General features: G+C 39.4%; 1 protein-coding gene across 2 annotated transcripts in view; it reads right to left on the reverse strand.

Moving 5' to 3' along the window:
* Window positions 1–19181, reverse strand: part of GALNT13 (polypeptide N-acetylgalactosaminyltransferase 13) — a 173023-nt gene that overhangs the window by 61666 nt on the left and 92176 nt on the right. For both annotated transcript variants that reach the window (XM_044418046.1, XM_044418045.1), the window contains exon 7: window positions 3182–3362. In XM_044418046.1, coding sequence (XP_044273981.1) covers window positions 3182–3362 — 181 coding nt within the window. The remainder of the gene's footprint in view (window positions 1–3181; window positions 3363–19181) is intronic.

The raw sequence follows: 19181 nt of genomic DNA on the forward strand, positions 1-19181 counted from the left end.
AAATGGTTGAGTTCTGCAATACATCCACCACATGTGAAAAAAAAATGGTTCCATTTTTAGCTCAGTACTAACAGTTACTATTTCCAATTTTATATATCTTGTCTAATTTCAAAATCATTGCATCACTTATTTATACAGTTCTTTCTCAACACATAGCTCACAGTAAGCTGGCTTCCAGAATAAATTTAACAGTAATTTCCAAGTCTTGAAAGCAGTGAACACTTCTGTATTTTGGATGCCTTCAAATAAAGAATCCTTTCCGGGTTTGGCAGAAATGTTGTGTGCCATGATCAATAAATACAATTAGAATTATAAGGTTGCATGCAATGAGTTTTGCCTTATCAGAACATACTTCTGTTCATCTGTACCAAAGGCATCCTATTGTTTCTGATTGTCCCTTACAGTTCTTGATAACGGATCCCATTCTGGTCTGTAGGGTTTCTAGAGCCACAGTGCAAAAGGCAGGCACTGTGGCTAAGGTACATCTATAAAAAGTGGATGCCCGAGGTTTGTGAGCAGCAGTGCTTTCTGCTGAAGCAAAGACATAACTGGACATAATCCACTGAAATAAAATAAAAATATTAAGAAATTATAACTTGGCATTGGCAAATATGGAAATCAAAATCCTTTCTTTGTATAATGCTGAAAACATCTGTTCCATGCAAATAACAAGATGTTAGGAATAAGATCCAAAATGGACAGAATTTTAAATAACTATTAACTTTCCTATACTAAAGGGTACTGAATTGTAGGGCAAACTCTCAAATAACCTTGCGTGACTGCAAATTATTTCCACACACAAATCACTCTTTTATGAACTGGAGTATAACATTTTATTTGCATAAATAAAATAAATGTTGCAACAGTTTATTTGCATTTGATATTTAAGTTGCAGAAAAGTATTAATGACATCTGACAGGATTTTAAATTATAGAAATGCTTGTGGTCATATTTATGTACAGCGGGAATTTACTGCAGCAAAACAAATTGAGGCCATCCCCCTCTTTCTTAAAGACATTTGCTCATAAAGTTAGCAATATCTTTAAAAAACCCCACTCCCAAATAAGTTTCCTCCAATCAAGAGAGTTTCTTGAATATAAGGAGGGAAGGATTAATTACTATAGTACTAGCATGTCACATAAATACATTGCTATTTTATTCCCAAACAAAGCTCCAAATTTAAGTTCTTGTCTCTGATCAAAGAAAGAAAACACTATTTCCATTAGTGAAATGTTCAAAATTCAATAAAGATTGGTTTCACCTTTGAGTCATTTTATATCAAATTAGCTAGATAGGTAACTTGAAGCTAAAGTAATAGTTTTACCAAAAATCTAAGCTGCCTTGTGCATCTATAAAAAGAATTCTAGTTCTTGCTAAGAATTACCAGTTTAATGTAAGATAAACCGGCAAACAGTAGATCACTGCTTCAAGCTGCACTGAAAGAGCTCAGGTTGGGTCTTACTCAGCAAAAACTGCAACATCTCTTTAATTAGGGATTTGGCTGATTAAAATACAGTTAAAATCTCTTTTAACCATATGTTTTGACAATGTACAGTAGTTGCTTCTTTATGGTAAGAGGTTATTACCCAAATTAATTTTGTACTAGAATATTCTTTAATATTCACTGATGTACACAGTTTAAAAATTATTTACTTGCTTTATGGATAATATCAAATAATCAGAGTAAGTGGCTTCTCTGTGCTCTTTGACAGCCAAAAGTCTGAAATTACAATACTGGAAGGATAAATCCTAGCCTCCAGCAATGTAATTGACTGGGGATGACTAAGTGGCTGAAATGGATGAATAAATACCACTTTCAAACAGATACTCATTAACTAAGATGTCTGTTTCGGTAAGGGTGCAATCCTATGCAAGTTTAGACAGAAAAATGGTCTGTAACTCCTAGCATACCCGAAGCCAGCATGCTGGGAGTTGTAAGCCCTTTTTCCTCACTAAACTTTCACAGAATGGTACCTTAAATCTCTGGTTTCTTCCCAAATATTAAAAAAGAAAATATTTGGTGCAGCTGTAAAGGAATCAAGCAATTTAAACAGTTTAAGTTCACACCTTGAATACACTTCCTATCCTAATAACAAGAAACAAATGGTCCATCCCAACTTGTTCAATGTATCAAGGCTTTTCCTACTCATTCCTCACCTTTCCCACTCATTCTAAGGAGCTCTGAAATCAGGAGCTCTTGAAATATAGTTGTATGGGTTATTCTGTGGCTCTGGAAAATAAAACACAATCCCTTCTCATAAGGCACTGAGATTTCCAACGGCATGCATCCCCCTCCTTCACCAGTAATCTTGGACTGAATTGGACGCTTGTTAAAATGTTTTTTAATTAACCTCACGGGAGCTGCTCTAAAATTGGGAGGGACAACGGCACCACCAAATAAGGCACTCTCCCTCCTGCTCTTGCCACCACAAAGGAAACACACTTTTCACATACTTGGACATTTTTTCTTTATCTTCATCAACTAGGATGGAAAGTTCTTTAAGGTTTTACCACCTTCTCTTGGTGACAGAACGGGGGTGTTGAACAAGATCTTTGGAACAAGAGCACAGCTGATAGTAGGCTCCCTTGCAGACCATGGACACGGAACTTACCTCCACAGATTAATGGAATGTACTTTCCAGTAAGCATCAACAAGCTTACATGCTTAATTAAAACCCTTTAAAGGCAATGAATGCTTACACTGAAGTAAATGACACTTTGTTCAGCGGAGCTTACTCTTGACGGAAGTCAAACACCAAAGGAATAATGTGACAGTACTGACAAGCCAATAGTTATATCACCTGATCTAAGTTCATCTAATTCAAAAAAAGTTACGCTTTTTTCAAAGAGAATACATGTATGATGGGTACGTTAATCCAAAATATATGTTATTCTTCTTTTGGTAACTTAACAGGTGGGATGTAACACATGGACTCAGAAATGTACTTTGCCCTACTATCCTAGCTACTTTTTTCCACTGCTGCAACTTTTGGAGCTCTGAAATGTTACAGTTTTATATCTGGAAAGTATGTTTCCTTGAAACAAAAATAATGAAGAGCTAAGATGAAAACATTCAATAAAACTAAACCAAAATACAGAGTTCCATTAAACCAAATATATATGGCTTGTTTATTTCATTCCACACCTATCAACATAATATCATTGTGAAATATTTCCTTACCTGGAGATATTATATAGAAGAAGTCTTTGAATTCATCCATCCACACCTCGGCAAGTCGTCTGTTATTCTTGTTAATTACATGCCCAGTACCACCAGGAAAGGTATAAGGTGTAGCTTTTCGAAAGACGTGGCCAACATGTGAACATGTTACAATCTCTAGTGAGCCTCCACATTGCCAGATCTGAAATTTAAGAAGTAAATCAAAATCAACCTGTTTTCAAACATCAACTTTCAATGCTATGTTGTTATACATTTATTAGACTAGAAAAAGGGTGGACAACTTCCGCAGGACTGGAGATCATAATCTCGTCCACCCACAGGCCATCTGTCATTGCTGCCATCAAATTTAGAGTAAGCTGAATTCGATTGTTTTAATACTATATAGCAGCTTGCTGTCAAAATTCAGTGGCAAGCTGCCAACTTCTTTTTTTTTCCCTTCACCAATACGAATTTGGGAGGCATGGCAGCAGGGGCAGAAGGAAATATACCAGAGAGTGCCAGAGTTGCGTGCAGCCTGTTGTCTACCTCTGTACTAGAAGAACTACTCTGATCCTCGAATTTCAGCTCTGCAAAACTCTAGATGCCATTAACTCTGTTACTAATTTCACCTTCACTGAGATGGTCCACAAATTACAACAGGGCTTAGGCACAACAGAAGAGAAAACACGGGAGGCCTGCTGCCAGCAAATACTTGACACTGTCAACATCAAACTGCTAAAATCTCCAGACGTGCTTCCCCACCCTGTTTCCATTCACAGATTGCACAAAACATGGCTGCAAGGCATTCATGTGACTTGCTGCTTCTGACAGAAGATGGCAAGTGCCATCATTTGCAGAACCACATCCACAGATCCTATGCTTGTGAGACTGCAGTTCTTACTGACAGATCTCAAACATGTGAGGCTGGGGTTGATGCACCGTCATGGTGGTCAGGCCCCTAAGGTTCACACTGCAGCAGAAGCATGCAAAGAAGATTTGTGGTTGTTTCTGAACATCACTGTAATAGCATATCATCTTGCCTTCCACCAACTGCCATTTCATGCTGGTTCGATTTTCTCTGCACAAAACTATGTCAATAAGTGCTCTGGTTCCAGAGTTAAGAAAATATATTACTACCAGAAAATTAAAGATTACCACACCAAATTCTAGCAATACGATTCACTACTTGGCTCAAGGAAAATATGTTTGCAATCACAGCTCAGCCCATCACATAGGAACAGTCCTATGGAATATTATTTAAAATATTTGTATGCTGCCTATTGCACCATAGCATCTCTAGGCAGCTCACAATCAAAATAAATATATCAAATAAATCAAACTAGAAAGATACACATACACATACACCCCACAATCAACTTTCTGGTTTTGCTCAATACATGAGAAACACTTGTATCCCCACACAGTTCCCTGCTAACAAAGCACTTAGTCTTCATATCCCAATTTGAACTGCCTGTGGGGAAAGGCCTGGCAACCTACATAATTGCAACAAACAGACTGTAGTGAATCTTGGATTAGTCATGCCTAGAGAAGACCCACTAAAATCAGTGAGATTTACATTAAGCCAGGACTAAGTTACTTCTTATTGATTTCAATGGGTCTGCTTAAGCAAAAGCTTGGATTCAACAAATAGAAGATCAAAACCTATATGGTATTCTTTTCAACCCCCTTACATACAGGTCTGCAAGGTTCTGTTTATAAGAACAGGTTGCTTATGTACCTGCATCTGTGGTTCTCTGAGTGGTCCTCTGAGAACAGTCATTCAGAACATTCTAGAGCTAACCTGAGATTTAGGCAGGTGCCCCACCCACCCCTCTGCTTTCTCTAGTTATGACTCCTGCCTGCCTCTCAGTTTTGAGTTCACAACCAGCAGAGGAATACAAAAGGTAAAGCATCAAAGCAGGTAGGAGGGTTGGTTATGTCCACTGAAAGAACTACCGTCACAGGTAAGCAACCTGTCCTACTTTGTAGTTGCTGTGACTTTGGGTAACTGAAAAGCAAGAGACCTGCCAGATAGGGGAAATGGCATAACAGAACTGAAGAAAAGACTGCCAAAACCAACAGTGTTGTGCTCTGGTAACCAGGTAGTAATGTTTGATGAAGGCAGAAGGCTCAGCCCAAGCTGCAGTGGTACAAGATGTAGAAGTTAAATATCTCTGAAGAAAGTGGCAGAGGATGTTGTGGCTCTAATCAAGCAAACCTTACCAGATGACAGGTGAGATATATGGCTGAAACTGTTCATTTGGCAAAATGGTATGATGGCTCCCTATCATCCTTTTTTGGGTCCTGGGTAGCAGATGAATAAATGGGTAGATTTCCTAAAGGATAATGTTCTGTGAATTCAGAATGAAAGCAACCTTCTCAAATCTAGGTCAAGAAGTAATGGATGCCCAAACAGCACATTGCTAATGGGCAGCTTTTAAACAAATGTAATACACACACACGTTTGATTTCCTTTGAGGCAGGCTGAGGAAAAACAGTTGCTAGTACAATATTCTGAGATAAATGAGATTGTGGCAGAACCTTCACAAGGAGCAGCTTGAAAGTAGCACTATTCTTGTCCCAGTGAGGAATGGTAGGTCATGCCTTAAAGCACATAGTTCACTTATTCTTTGTGCTAAAGAACTATTCTTTGTGCATAGCTCACTCTTTGTGCTTCAGCAAAATCAAGTTAATAGTGAGGAGCCTACAGTCAGTGTTTCCAGACAGTCTCCTATCCAGACAGAAACCAAGCCCAACCCATCTTAGCTTCTGAGATCAGCCGTGTTCAGGGTGGCTTGGCCCTAGGCAATTTTGTCTTCTCAGCAGGTGCAATTGTTGAAGGTACTGGGAGCCAAGTGCCCCACAGATGTAATGGAATGAAGAAAAAACTCAGTGAAAATAGAGCAGAGCAGAAAAGAGCTCTGCTCAGCTACTCATGAGGGGACAGAGAGATTTTGGAGGATTTTGCAACAGGATGACAGAATGTTCCAAGAGCTGCTAAACATTGTAGATAAAGAGGAACAGAGAGGCAGGAAGGAGCCATACCTGGTGCATGCACAGAAGAGATGAGAAGAGTCCCTGCTTAAAATTCCGATTAGCTCTAGAATGTTGCAAATGACAGTGCAGATCCCCTATGTGCAACCACCAAGCAGAAACTATTATGAAAAAGGTAACTGTTAAGAACTGACCAGCTTTCTGCAAATGGTTTAGTATGATTTAAAAAAATTACAAACCCTGTGAATGCCATCTTAGAAGAGAAATTCATTTATTTCTCACTTCATGAAATGTCTCTAAAATAAAGCCTTCACAGGTACAGCTTTCATGTAATTTGAAATCCAAAGGGCACAGATTCTGTTTAGACTTTGGCACTGGTGTCTGACTCCAGCCAGGATCTATATATGGATAACTGATAATTCTTAGTAATTGGAACATTTAAAGACATTACAACATTTTGGATTGCAATTCAAATTAAACTAAAAAGATAGCAAGGTAGACCTTACTTTTAGACTCAATAGTAATATTATTGTATTGGATCAAAACATAGCATTGTCAAAGGTTATAAAAATGTGTTATTGCCTAGCAGATACATGATTAGCAGTCACCTCTAAATAAAAAAAACCACCACAATTTTCCTTTATATTAGAAACATTAAGGACACAAGTTACATGCTTAAGCTGATTATTACAAAATTTATGAAGACAGTTCTTATATATTCTACTGGACATAGCAGAAAGAAGTATGAATGTTCTAAATTTAGCTCCCCTCACACACTTCTGCCATGTTCCTTCCACTGTGATCTTTTCAGAATGGTGATCCAACTTTGTAATTATTTGGGCTGCCCCTCTCTAAACCTATTTCAGTCCTATAACATTCTTTTGAGACAGAGGAATCAGAACTGTGCATTTAACATTTAGATTTGCATAAAGCTATGAAGATAATAACATTATGCTATTTTCAATCAATTTTCTGATAACCCCAAACACGAATTTACCTTCTTTTTTTTTTCTTTCTGCTACTACACAATGAATTGACATTTTTCACAGAACCATCCATCACAATCCCAAGATCTGTTAGTTCAGTAGCAACACTATATATGTTAAGTTAGGAATTTTTTTCAGTTGCATATATTCCATTTAGTATTTTAGAGCCTGTTCACCCATTCTGAAGCAATCCCCTTGAAATTCTTCACAATCTGCTTTGAATTTTACCAAGCTGGATAATCTGGTGTCATACACAATCTGGCTACATCAATGGTCACCCCATCTAACTAATAAATAATGATCCAGATAATTTATGCAATGTTAAATAACACCAATCCCAATATAGATCCTTAAGAGAATCCACTGCTCTTCACTATGAAAACTGCATTATTTAAATCTTCCTTCTGCTCTTTGCTTATTAAGCAGTGATTATCCTAAAAGAACCTGTTTTTATGCTATGACTGCTAAGTTTGCTTAGCAGCTTTTGATGAGGTACTCTGCTAAAGTTTCTTAAACTCATTGGTTGAATTGTCTCATATGATAAACCATGGTGTCACTTTGTGATGTATACAGCTCCACTGCCTTGCTTTTTGTACGACGGGCGGGGAGCACAGAAGCTGTTGCTCCTAAGTAAACATGCATGGAACTCAGCTGCCTTACTTTGTGTGATGGATAGCAGTAATTCTTTTAGCTTGCTTCTGTGATAGCAAGTGTCCTTGAATTGCAGCTGCTGCCTGCTCTTGCTATGCACTGCTATTAAATTAAATATACATGCCTCCGCCTCCACCACCACTATCCTGCCTATAGCCCCCTCCCCTTTATTTTTAGTTTCACCCATCTCTGGAATGAGCCCTGAAGCATTGCCAAGATTGGAATTCGGTCCTTGGGCTGAAAATGATTCCCCACCTGTGACTTAGCATTGTGTGAACTTAGTTTTTTCCCAGGTTCACATGTGTTTTCCATGCAGCTGGGAAGAATTCAGATGCTTTTACTATCAGTTTGAATTAACTATGCCTTCTTTCCTCTGAACTAGTGATCACAGCTTAACACTAACTATGGTCAGTTTTAAAACAGGAAAACTTTACAAAGCTAGGTTGCTTAAACTATTATTAACATTTATCACAGACTCTACTTGAAATGCTTTGCATGAACTTAATACTACTCTTATAACAAATATTACAAAATTGAGGGAAAGGAGAATAGTAGTGCTGGATTAACTGACAAGGAGGGCTAGTTTTTTTAATACCTATCCTTTCAAAGAACAGACCTAGCTCCAGTTAAATCCAATACAAGAGCAAAGTTCATAACTTGTATGTTCAGCCAACATGTGATAAAACAATAATACTCAACATTTTGCTGTGTTACTGCTGCTGGCATAAAATTACCAGAAATAAAACATAACAACAATAATGACCAGAATAACTACCCTTAAACATATATGAACAGGCTGAACATGGCAAATCTTTAATTCTAAGCAAAATGTTCACCCCTTAAAGCTGTTGTTATCCCAAATGAACACTGCCACATTTTATAGAAAGAACAAATTTGAGCATTTTTAAATGTTTTGTATTAATGGAAATGTTGCTATAGTAACTGATTGCAGACTACACTTAACTAAGCTTCCAACTATTAAGTATATGCTCATTATCATTAATATATCAGAAAGAACTGAGCACAGCAATGGCACTATCAAAGTAAGTTTCACATTTCACAGTTCAGGGGCACGTAGCTAAGTCAACTGTGAAAGTTAAGACTGTACTGTAAGCGGACATGAAATGGGAAACCACTGGGAATGTTCTGAAAAAGTGCAAATATTTTTAATTACTGTGACTGAGAATAAATAGCCTCCCATCTTAATAAAATATTGCATTATTGGTAAGCATTATTTCTAAATATCAGGTTGAGTGTATACTGTTATGCATGAAGTGACATGCAGAAAGCAAATAATTTGATCTTTGAGAACAAAATCTGATTTATATCCTCAGATGATACAATAAAAACAAAAATACAATGAAATAAAAGACACTATAAAATTCCAGTAAACAGCTTAAAAATTCCAATATACCACAGCTGAACAGCCAAAACATTTTCAATAAACTAGACCTAACTGAAACAGATAACATATCCCATTATGTGCCATTTGATGCCATTAAATCAACAGAGGACAGTTTTGACCTGACATCAAAGAGATGGCAATGTTGGCACCAGGCGGGCCTCAGCAAGGGATCCATTCCACTGCTGGGGGGCTACCACTGAAAAGCCCTTGTCCTTGTTTCCTCTCTCTGGGCTTCCCTTGGAGGTGGCAGTGTGAGAAAGGCCCCACAGGCAGATCAGGAGGTCTGGGCAGTGTCAAGAGCCAGGGCACCTCCCTTGGCACATTCAAGGCCACAGACCCTTCTTGCAAAGCATTCTTTATTGACCAAAGAATTTTCCTGGTGCACAAACATCCAGAATGAGTCTTTCCCTAATCTAGTATCCATTTTCAGGAACTCTCCTTATGAGCATGCCTTGCCCCCATCTGTTCAAGAGGGGTCTTCTGTAAATGGTCATGTCTCCTCTCTGCACTAATTGTCTAATTGGGCTGCCCTTCTCTGCTGCAGACACGTCACAGGGTCAGGAGCTGTGTCTGCCTCATCTGTGCCTGAGAAGTTCCCCTGTTCCAAGTCCCTTCCTGCCACCTGTACCTCTTGGGTATCCCCAGAGACTGCCTGCCCACTGGGGAAGTCTGGCCTTGAAGTAAGGGTGTTCACTTCTCTCATCTCAATTTCTGGGAATGGCCCACATCTGTCCCACACCTCTCCTTCTTCTTCTGAAGATCAGCCAGCAGCCTCTTAGAATGCACCCAAAGCAGCCACCTTTCTTACTCCCAGCAGGTAGTCTGAGGTCAGGAGGGGTGTTCCATCAGTTGTGTAGGGTGTTCTGGGTGAAAACCAGCACCTTTGAATTGTGCTTGGAAACATACAGGCAGCCAAAGCAGGTGCTATCCAGGGATAAGAGTGAAAGGGAAACTGACAAATAATTATCTCCTTAATGATTGATGTAAAGTAGCTGTCTGCATTGCTATTGGCATGAGTTCTGACATGGCAAGCCAATGTGGTTATCTACACAGTTCCTCATCCCCAGAAGCCTGTGACAGCAGAGGACACTGGATCCAAAGGCTGTGCAATATTAGGTGTATACAGAAGAAGAAGAAACACTTCATGATTCAGATGCTGAAGGGTGCTGTTGGTATGAATGTGATGAAGCTCTTACAGGATGTGTGAGCGCTCCCCCAGAGTTCCCAATAGTATGGACTACTTGGTGGGAGAGATCAGTGCAATCTCAATGTGACACTGAGATTGAGATCATTCTAAGAACTGGTAGAGTTCAGGAAATACGTAGATGTTTGCTGTGACAGCACAACTTCAAGTTTGGAGAGTCATCTTGGTGTCTGGTCAAGTGCCATGCTAACAGAGTCATCTCTTGGTGGGTGGAATGCTGAATCTCACCTCCTGAGATTCAGAGAGCCACTAGCTCTGGTATCAAAGATGGCTCCATTCTCAGTACCAATGGACTACTTGGTAGAGAAGGCATTCTCACTGGCTGTATTCAAGGTGGCAAGGACAACCATAGCCATAGTTTGTATTATTTCCAGTTCATGTAAGCTTGTCTTTCTTTTTCTTCTTCTTCCTGAGAGGGCCAGAGAACTTGGAGGACTTATGATCGAAAGGCTTGTTTTAGACAAGTTTTTAAAGCTTTTTCACCACTGAGAATGTAGTTTCCCTGGCAGGATGATACTCTTGACCCATGGCTTCTTTTTACTTCAAAATCTCAAACATGGGTGAGTAAGCTTCAGCACATGGACCTAATCTTGCTCATGGAGGTAGGTAATGGGAGGAAGTGAGAAAAGGAATCCCCTTATCACAGTACTTGATAAGAAATACTAAGGAGATTCCCACACATGCTGTTGCGCCTCCCAATGGAGGGCATGCAGTGTGTAAAGGAATCCTTTTATCTCCTCCCCTGGAAGAGGAGTGATAGTGTACTCATTCTGGTACAAGTAGAAACCCCTGTAAGTATTGAATGAATATGCTTGGCTCTTTATTTCCCTTCCTGCTGTAGAAAGCCACATGATGAGTAAAGCTGGAACTCATCTGCCTGCCATCCTTTCCTCAGTGGGAGAAGACATGTAGCAAAGAAAATGGCGTCACTGAGGCCAAGCCTTTTCCCACTGGGAAGAGGACATTCTGGGAGCAGCAAAGCTGCTGGAATGCTAGTTTCCAGAAGCATTCAGCAGATGAGCCTGCTGAGATCAAATTGTATTAGGTGACTTAATTCACATCCAATTTTAGTTGTCCACTTATTTAACATTATTTCTAGTCCACCCTCTACAAGATAACAAGATATTATATGAGAGTATACAACATATACAAAAATATAAGCACTTGTAACAAGCAAAAAATTTCAAAACTTTTCAAGAATTATTTCAGGAACACACTTTTCTTAAAAAGACAGAATATAACATTTCTGAGTTGACTCAAAATGATCTGAGAAGCCAAGACAAGGACAAGTGTTTTTAGTCTTAAGTCTGTCCCTAGTATGTATGCAATTCTTCTTCAGCTGGTGGCATGTGATGCTTAACAAAGAAATGAACCCAAGTTCAACACTCTTTGTCAATGAACTATTATTTTTGCCAAAATTCTCAGCTATGATCTGGAAGTAATATTTATTTCATGTCCTTGTTAGCACTGCTGCCGAACAGATCTTCTTTATGTTCCCAAACCAGGATATTTTAGGTCTCCTCTGAATTATTTTCTTCAACTTCTGCTGCCTTAGGGCTAGTTTAACCCTGAGCTGTTTTCAATTCTATTCACTTCCCACAAAATTTCATGCCATCCTCACTCATGTCATAAGCAGAAAATATTATCTCTGCTTAAATTACCTAGGTATTCAGTTTCAACCACCTTCAGCCACCTTTATCTCAAACATACAGTGAAAAGTTACAGCGCTTCAGACTGAATGACTTTGCTAGAATGATGCAAATGATGCAAACATAATATGAAAATTTGTCTAATATTTCATAAACCCTGCTATGAGAAATAATTTTCTTATGAGAACTGTAGCTGTATATAAAAGATAAAGGGAATGAAATACATATTTAGTTGGGATGAGTATTCATCATGCAGTCTTGTTATGCAAAGTTCCACCATTAAAGATGCACTAAAAATAATTGTCCATGAAATAAATAATTTGTAATTCTAGAGTTAGAAATATAGTTTATTGTTCCTTGGCACTTGAGTAGCATTGATTATATACTATTACTTCTATAATATCATCTGTGTGCAGGGCACCTTTATAAAGTACAGCAAGATAGGCCTGCTTTGATAGGCATTCCACCTAAAATTCAGCACAGGAGAGACAACGGAAATAAGATGAGTGAAAAGGAATGTGTAGAAGAAGGCTGGGAAGATCACACTCAGAGCAAACAATGGTAATAGATTTATAACCCAGATATGCCTCAAGGGTGACTCCTACTTGTGGGATTAATGGCCATTTCATGGTCTGGCAGCAGCCAATTTCTTCCGTGAGGAGGCTGGTGACACTGCTTGTTGTTCCTGGACGCAGTGGCCCAGAGGGCTGTCCACTCCCTCCCCAGGTGAAAGCTGATGCCATGTACTGTCACTTAGCCGCTCTGTTACTTCAGCAATGCAACTGCAGCTTTCAGCAGGTAGAAATAATATTGGTGTTCTCAGCCTGGCATCTGTGACATGGGCATACAGCTAGCCAAGCAAACAGAGATATAAGGAAAATGAGGATTAGACTGACCTTTTTGTGTGTGCTGTAATAGGTGTCAGCAACTGGTGGCTCTCCAGATGTTTTGGCCTGCAAGTCCATCACCTCTTGCACACTGACTTGGGCTGATGGCATTAGGATGAGAAATCATGGAAAAACTTGCCCTGTTTGAGCTTGACAGTTTCACTGACTTCCTGCCTCACTGATTAAAAGTCCATAGAGCTGCCCCCCACCCCAGTTTCTGGAAATGTGCTCAAACTACTTGCACGTTTGAAATACTTTTTTTTGGGAGGGGGTGTTATCTGTAAAGGCTTCCTGATGAGCCATTGAAAATCTCTGCTGCAGTTCAACTCTTAATATAATCATCTGTCTAATCAAGATCTGTCCTCTGGATTTTTACCAATATCACAAACAGAACTTTGCATGCTATTTTTGTTTCTATAGCCTTCATGTTTTATACTGCACTTTTTCTGCAGTATTTAATTGTGTGTGTGCCGAGAGAGAGAGAGATTGATTTATTGATTTGACAGAACGCTCGATGGATGGGAACTACGTTTTGCACGGGAAGTATTCTGATATGAATCCCTGTTCTCTTTATGGGCTTTATTCCTGCCTTGCGTGTTATCTGAGGGCTTCTCAAGTCTCTCTTCAGAGCAGACGTTTCTTCTTTGGCAACTTTAGGAGGAGAATGGTGGCACTGCGGGCAGGGTTGCCAGAAAGATGTATATTTGCTGAGTGTGGAAGCTCACAAGAAGTTGGGGGCTTGCTGGATGTCTCCTCTGATGGAAGTCCCTGTTCTATGTTCGGGTGTTGGGGATGTGCAAGGATGGAAAATAACTTCTTTGAATTGCAGGGATTTTCGCTGCCTTTCCTGCCAACCCAATCAGTCATTTTGTTTGTTTGTTTGTTTGTTTGTTTGAATGTGTTGGAAATAATTCTACAGTCAAGACCTCTTTTGCATCTGTGAAGGCTTTCTGGCCATGAGGATAGGTGTAGTTTGAGAGACTCTTTCAACTCCTTCATGCCTGTATGGGCTGACTTCACACAAACCCTTCTGTCCACCTTCTGGCCTTTGTGATTTTGTGGTTTATTTGGTGTAATCAACTGTTGCCATGCTACAGAGCTCTGCTTGCAAATAGCTTAAATCAGGGAACTCATCTGTGCAGACATGCCCTCTACTCTAACAGGTTGGTGAGCTGAAGCAAGAAAGTCTGAGATAAAGGCTGCAATCTGTATCTATTTAATCTGTGGAAAAGCTGCACTGAACACGGTAAGACAGGGACACACTTCTGAGGAAACTTGTATTTGCTTGTACTGTTAGTGACTACTAGCCAAAAATCCCATGAAGTCAGAGGATCTGTGCTAGCTCTATCTATCTGGGATCAAGTCGATCACTTTTGTTCAACACTGCAGCTGATTTTGGAATTTTGAAGGGATCTTCTCTTAATTGGCTGTGCTGATATGGTTTTTACATACAAGAAGAGCTGTTACAAATAGTGTCTGCTAACAGCTGCCTTATACCAGATCGCTGCAGAAGAGGAAAAAAGATGAACCTATTTTCTTATCCAGTTGAATTGTGAAAGCAACTGAACAGCCAGCTAAAGAATGCCCTTTTGTTATACAACAGGCAGTATCCAATCAGTCATACAATAGCGACTTGATTTAAAACAACAAAGGCAGGAGAAGAGCTACCATTGTCTCCAATGTCCTCAAATTCAGAGAACCGAGGGTCCAACCGTAAGGGCTTTAAAGAAAAGATAAATGGAAGCGGAGGCATGTCTGGTTGGTAGAGCTGTCAGATGCCATCACAGAGATGGTAGGGCAGAATCTGGGTGGCAGACGCAAGCAAACTGGGGGACTGGGGTCTTTCAGCCCCTTTAATGGATTCTTCACATATCCCTAAATGGGAGCTGCAGGCCAAGAGACCAGCATGGCCACAGGTTGCCCAGCTCCACACGTTGCTCTGCAAAACAGTCTCCTTGCTATGGCATGCGAGTAGGTATACATTCCAAAATTCATCTTGCAGCCTTTCAGACAAGCTCATTCTTGAATGACCATATTTGCCTGGCTTTTCTCTTTTCCCATTTAGGAAAGCAACTCTTATTTACTTTATATCACTTCAACTGGAACTGTACTGAAGAAGGCTAAGTCTGACAAAATTTACCATTTTTTCAATCTTGCTGCAGAAAACTCCTTGTTAATCTTGACCAAATTTTATACATGGACAACCCAGATCAGGCTAGATATTAGGACAAGATTATGGACAACCCAGATTCAGACTAATCATCAGGAAAAGTTTCCTTACTGGCAGAGCAATACGACAGTGGAGCCAGTTGCCCAGAGAGGTCATGAGCTCTGCCACACTAGAGACATTCAAAAAGAAACTGGACAGCCATCTGAATGGGATGCAACAGCAGCCTACAATCATGAATAGAACTTAACTTAACCAAAATCATAATGAAAGAAATGCATAAAAATACAAAAATATAAAAGCTACACCCTGCAAGCTTATAGGGTTAATTTTCAGCCTTCCCTGTACATCTGTCCTTGCCTTTTTAGCATCATATGCAGAGATCTTAATTTATTGTTCATCAACTTATGTCACATTCTACAGTGAGACATCAAAGGATGCTGTATTTAGTTTTTATAAAAACAATTGGATTATATGCCATACCAAATCAGAGTTAGTAAGCCTGTTTGAACCTGTCTTTCCCAAGTGCTTAAAAGGATTATTCATAAACCTCTTTCAGATTGTATTTGAGACTCATAATGAAGTATATTGTATCCCAAAAGATTTGCTTAACACTAATGGCATAAAATTCCACCAAGGTCTTAGATCCCTGTTAGAGCCAGCATATGCTGGTAATAATATTTATAAGCAAGATCTCAGCCATGTCAATTAATTAGGCATTTTCACAGACTGACCCACCATCCACTTGAAAGCCACATTAACTGTAAAAGTGCACTTATAACAGCATCTTATAAGTATTGCATAGTAATCTGCTATTATACTATGCTTCATCTGTTACCATGGATACTTAAACTCAGAAATTCAAAACAATGCAAAGCATAGTATATCACTCTAAAGAAAGTTGCAACCAGAACTCCATTGCCACACATCTGTCATCATTTTTCAGAACAGAATATAGCAAGCACTCTTGAGTTATGTTTATATTAATGAATGCTCCTACATTTATATGAATAATTCACTTAAAAGTATAATACTGAATGAGAAGCTAAACTTTATGCTTAAAAAATCTCTAAAATAAAATCTTGTTGAAATTTGAAACTCTTTAAATGCCTTCTGTTTTGACAATATTTTTGAAAAATACAATTAAAAAGATCTTTCACATTCTTTGGTAATTTGTAGACAATAAAAAGGAAAAACTTGCAATTCTGAGCAGTTTTACCTAAGAGTATTTATTGTTCGGCCAACTTACATCAGCAATGAAAGTCATGCAAAAATAGCTGTTGACTCAATCATTGGCTGGACTAAAGGCACCATGAATACCAGTTGCTTGCTAGCAGCAGCAGGAATGGGCAACCTCGAGCACTGATCTCAGCTTTCCCAGAAGCACCTGGTTGGGCTAACACAGCATGGAGGATGCAGGCCTAGAAAGAACATTGGACTGATCCAGCAGGGTTGCCCTTATATTCTTATGGAATTCATGTTATAAAAAGAATATCTAGCTAACTACTGACAGCAGCTTTCCTCCACATGATGCCCCATGGAGACTTTGCACTGCATTATTACAGTCATCCAGCCAGCACAGTCAATGGTCATGTAACATTTGGTTACCTTTGAGAGATATATTTGACGCCATCATCACAAGCCCTTCTAGAGATTCCCTCACCCATGGTAGTAAATGGGCAGCTAGCTAAAGAAAGGCCTTTTTTCTGTGGTTGTAACTATGATTTTAAAACTCTGACCCAAGAGCAATTAACCTGGGGCTAGAAGGGATTTTCTGGGTGCTTAATACCTAAGCTGTCTTCATTCAGGAAGCCTTGAAAGAAGCATACTAATTATAAAAGCTGTTTGGTTGATGCCTAGCCAGCACTGAAGCATCTGATCTACTGGTTCTCCCTCCTTGCTGGATGGCTCCCCTGCTATCTTGCATCCCTTGGTTTTTGATTCGCTGGACAGCTTCTAGTAAGGCAGGATTCCAGTCCAATGCCAGGAGAGACAGAACAAGAGTTGCTGTGGGCATTTTTTGCCCAACAAAGACTGCATCCAGAAAAGCTTTACTGGACACCACCCTAAGCGCAATCCTTCAGCTGTCAGTGATCTGTAGAGAGGGTGATTCACTTCACAAGATCAGCAATGATGGAAGGACACTACATGCTAACATCACAGTAGAGTATTTGGATAAGCATCTGAAAACTCTGGAATGTGAGAACAATTGCTATGGAAACCGAGTACTTGCACTGACACAGAACATATTTAATCATAAATACAGGGTACCACTATCATCTAAGAATTATATCTAGGATTTCTAGAAGTTGTAGGCTGTTTGTATAAGGGATGTAATAAACATAGGCCAACAATGGTGCCAAGCAAACTTGACGCCGCTGTCATAAAAAGTGCAGAGTGCTCTGAGCATGCGGTATTTCAAAGGAGACAATTGTGGGTAACTGTTCCAGACAAATTGATAGAAGTGGGGCACCACTGTTGCACACATAAGTAACGTCACAGTACGGATGTACCCAAAAAGTTGAGGTACACAAAGTTGCTTCTGCAGCATGGAGTTTTCTTACTCAAGAGAGCCCTCTGATGGAACTTAAGCAGAGCAACCTTAGTGGACATAATGACTGTGCTCGGTCATATTGAACTGAAAGTGGCTTCTACTCCTCGGAACCCTTTTAAAATAGAAATGAGTTTCCAAATAGTTTTACTGCAATATAGCTCCTGGAACAAACACATTTGAGCGTGCCTCCTCCACACCCGAGATAATTTTTTCAAGCCTCATTCATGCCTGAAATCAACAACTTCCACCATACTTTGTAGTTCCCATTCCAGAAAAAGCACTCTGATTTAATCTCTGCTTTGATTATTCTTCCCTTGGTATATTTCTAATACTAACTTTCAGTTCTCTGACCAGCACCTATCATTTTCCCAGTGTGCCTGTGGTCCACCAAGAAGATGGTGCTGTCACAGAAATGCTGACTTAGAGGATAAACAGCTCAGGCAGTCCATCTGAAAAATTTGTTTTCAGGGGATCTGATTTAATTGCCTGGGCACCCCATATGCTAGTGCTGCATAGTTCTGGTACCTGCTTTCACTATTATGGGAAATTTTCATGTAATTAGATCAAATCATGTATAAAGCTGCTGTATGAATGCCATCGTACTGAAGTGTATTTTGACAGCCATAATTAGGTGCTGTAATATAAAAATGGCATTTAGTACACCATTCCCTATGGACCTCTTGATTAAGTTGTACAATAACCTGAAGAATCCCTTTGATTTGTCTCAGGGTGCTTCCAGATTACCAGTCAAAAGGAATTGTGCAGCTATTCCATCTTTTATTTCTTAATGCATTTTTTCTGATAAGAATGAAGATGGTAGAAGTGGTAGGAAAACATGGGAGAACAACAAATTGAAAATGACATTGTCTGGGTGCTCGGTAAAATTCCATGAATAGGGCGGAAAAACCTCGGAAGCACCCTTATCCTTCAGTTTCTCAGCTCTGAAGACCAAAATGCTGCTCTATCCTTCCTTCTCAGTGCTGTTTATCCTCAGTATCATATCAATATTTAAAAATACAATTTTTTCACAAATGTTTCAATGAGATATGCATTATTATTCCCATCTGATTGAGCAGCTTTCAGCATCAAGAACAGGGCAATATCTTTTGTGTCTCAGGTGCAACCTGTGTCTCAGGTCCTCCTTTAGAAACAGCAACATCTGGCAATTGTGCAATGGCAAGAACTGTTTCCACTCCAGCTGATTTCTTGCTCAGATTCCATCATCAGCCAGAAGCATTACCATATCACGGACCTTCCACATTTGCCAGCGATTTGTTCTGCCACAGGCTATACAATGGAAAGAAGGAAGTGACGAACTATGGTGTCTAATTTGGTACCATTAAACCCACACAGAGTATATTTGGAACACAGGACACCTATATTTTCAATTTATGAAAAGTAAAAATAAAACCCCACTGTAAATACCTACTGAATCCCACTATTTTTGAAGTTACAAAACATTTAGGTTTCCCTCCTATAAAAGGACTCTGGTTATGTACTGATCCTTCAAATTATACCCAATGT

The sequence above is a fragment of the Varanus komodoensis genome, unplaced genomic scaffold (assembly GCF_004798865.1).
Source record: "Varanus komodoensis strain SLA01 unplaced genomic scaffold, ASM479886v1 scaffold9, whole genome shotgun sequence".
NCBI classification, from domain to species: Eukaryota; Metazoa; Chordata; class Lepidosauria; order Squamata; family Varanidae; genus Varanus; species Varanus komodoensis.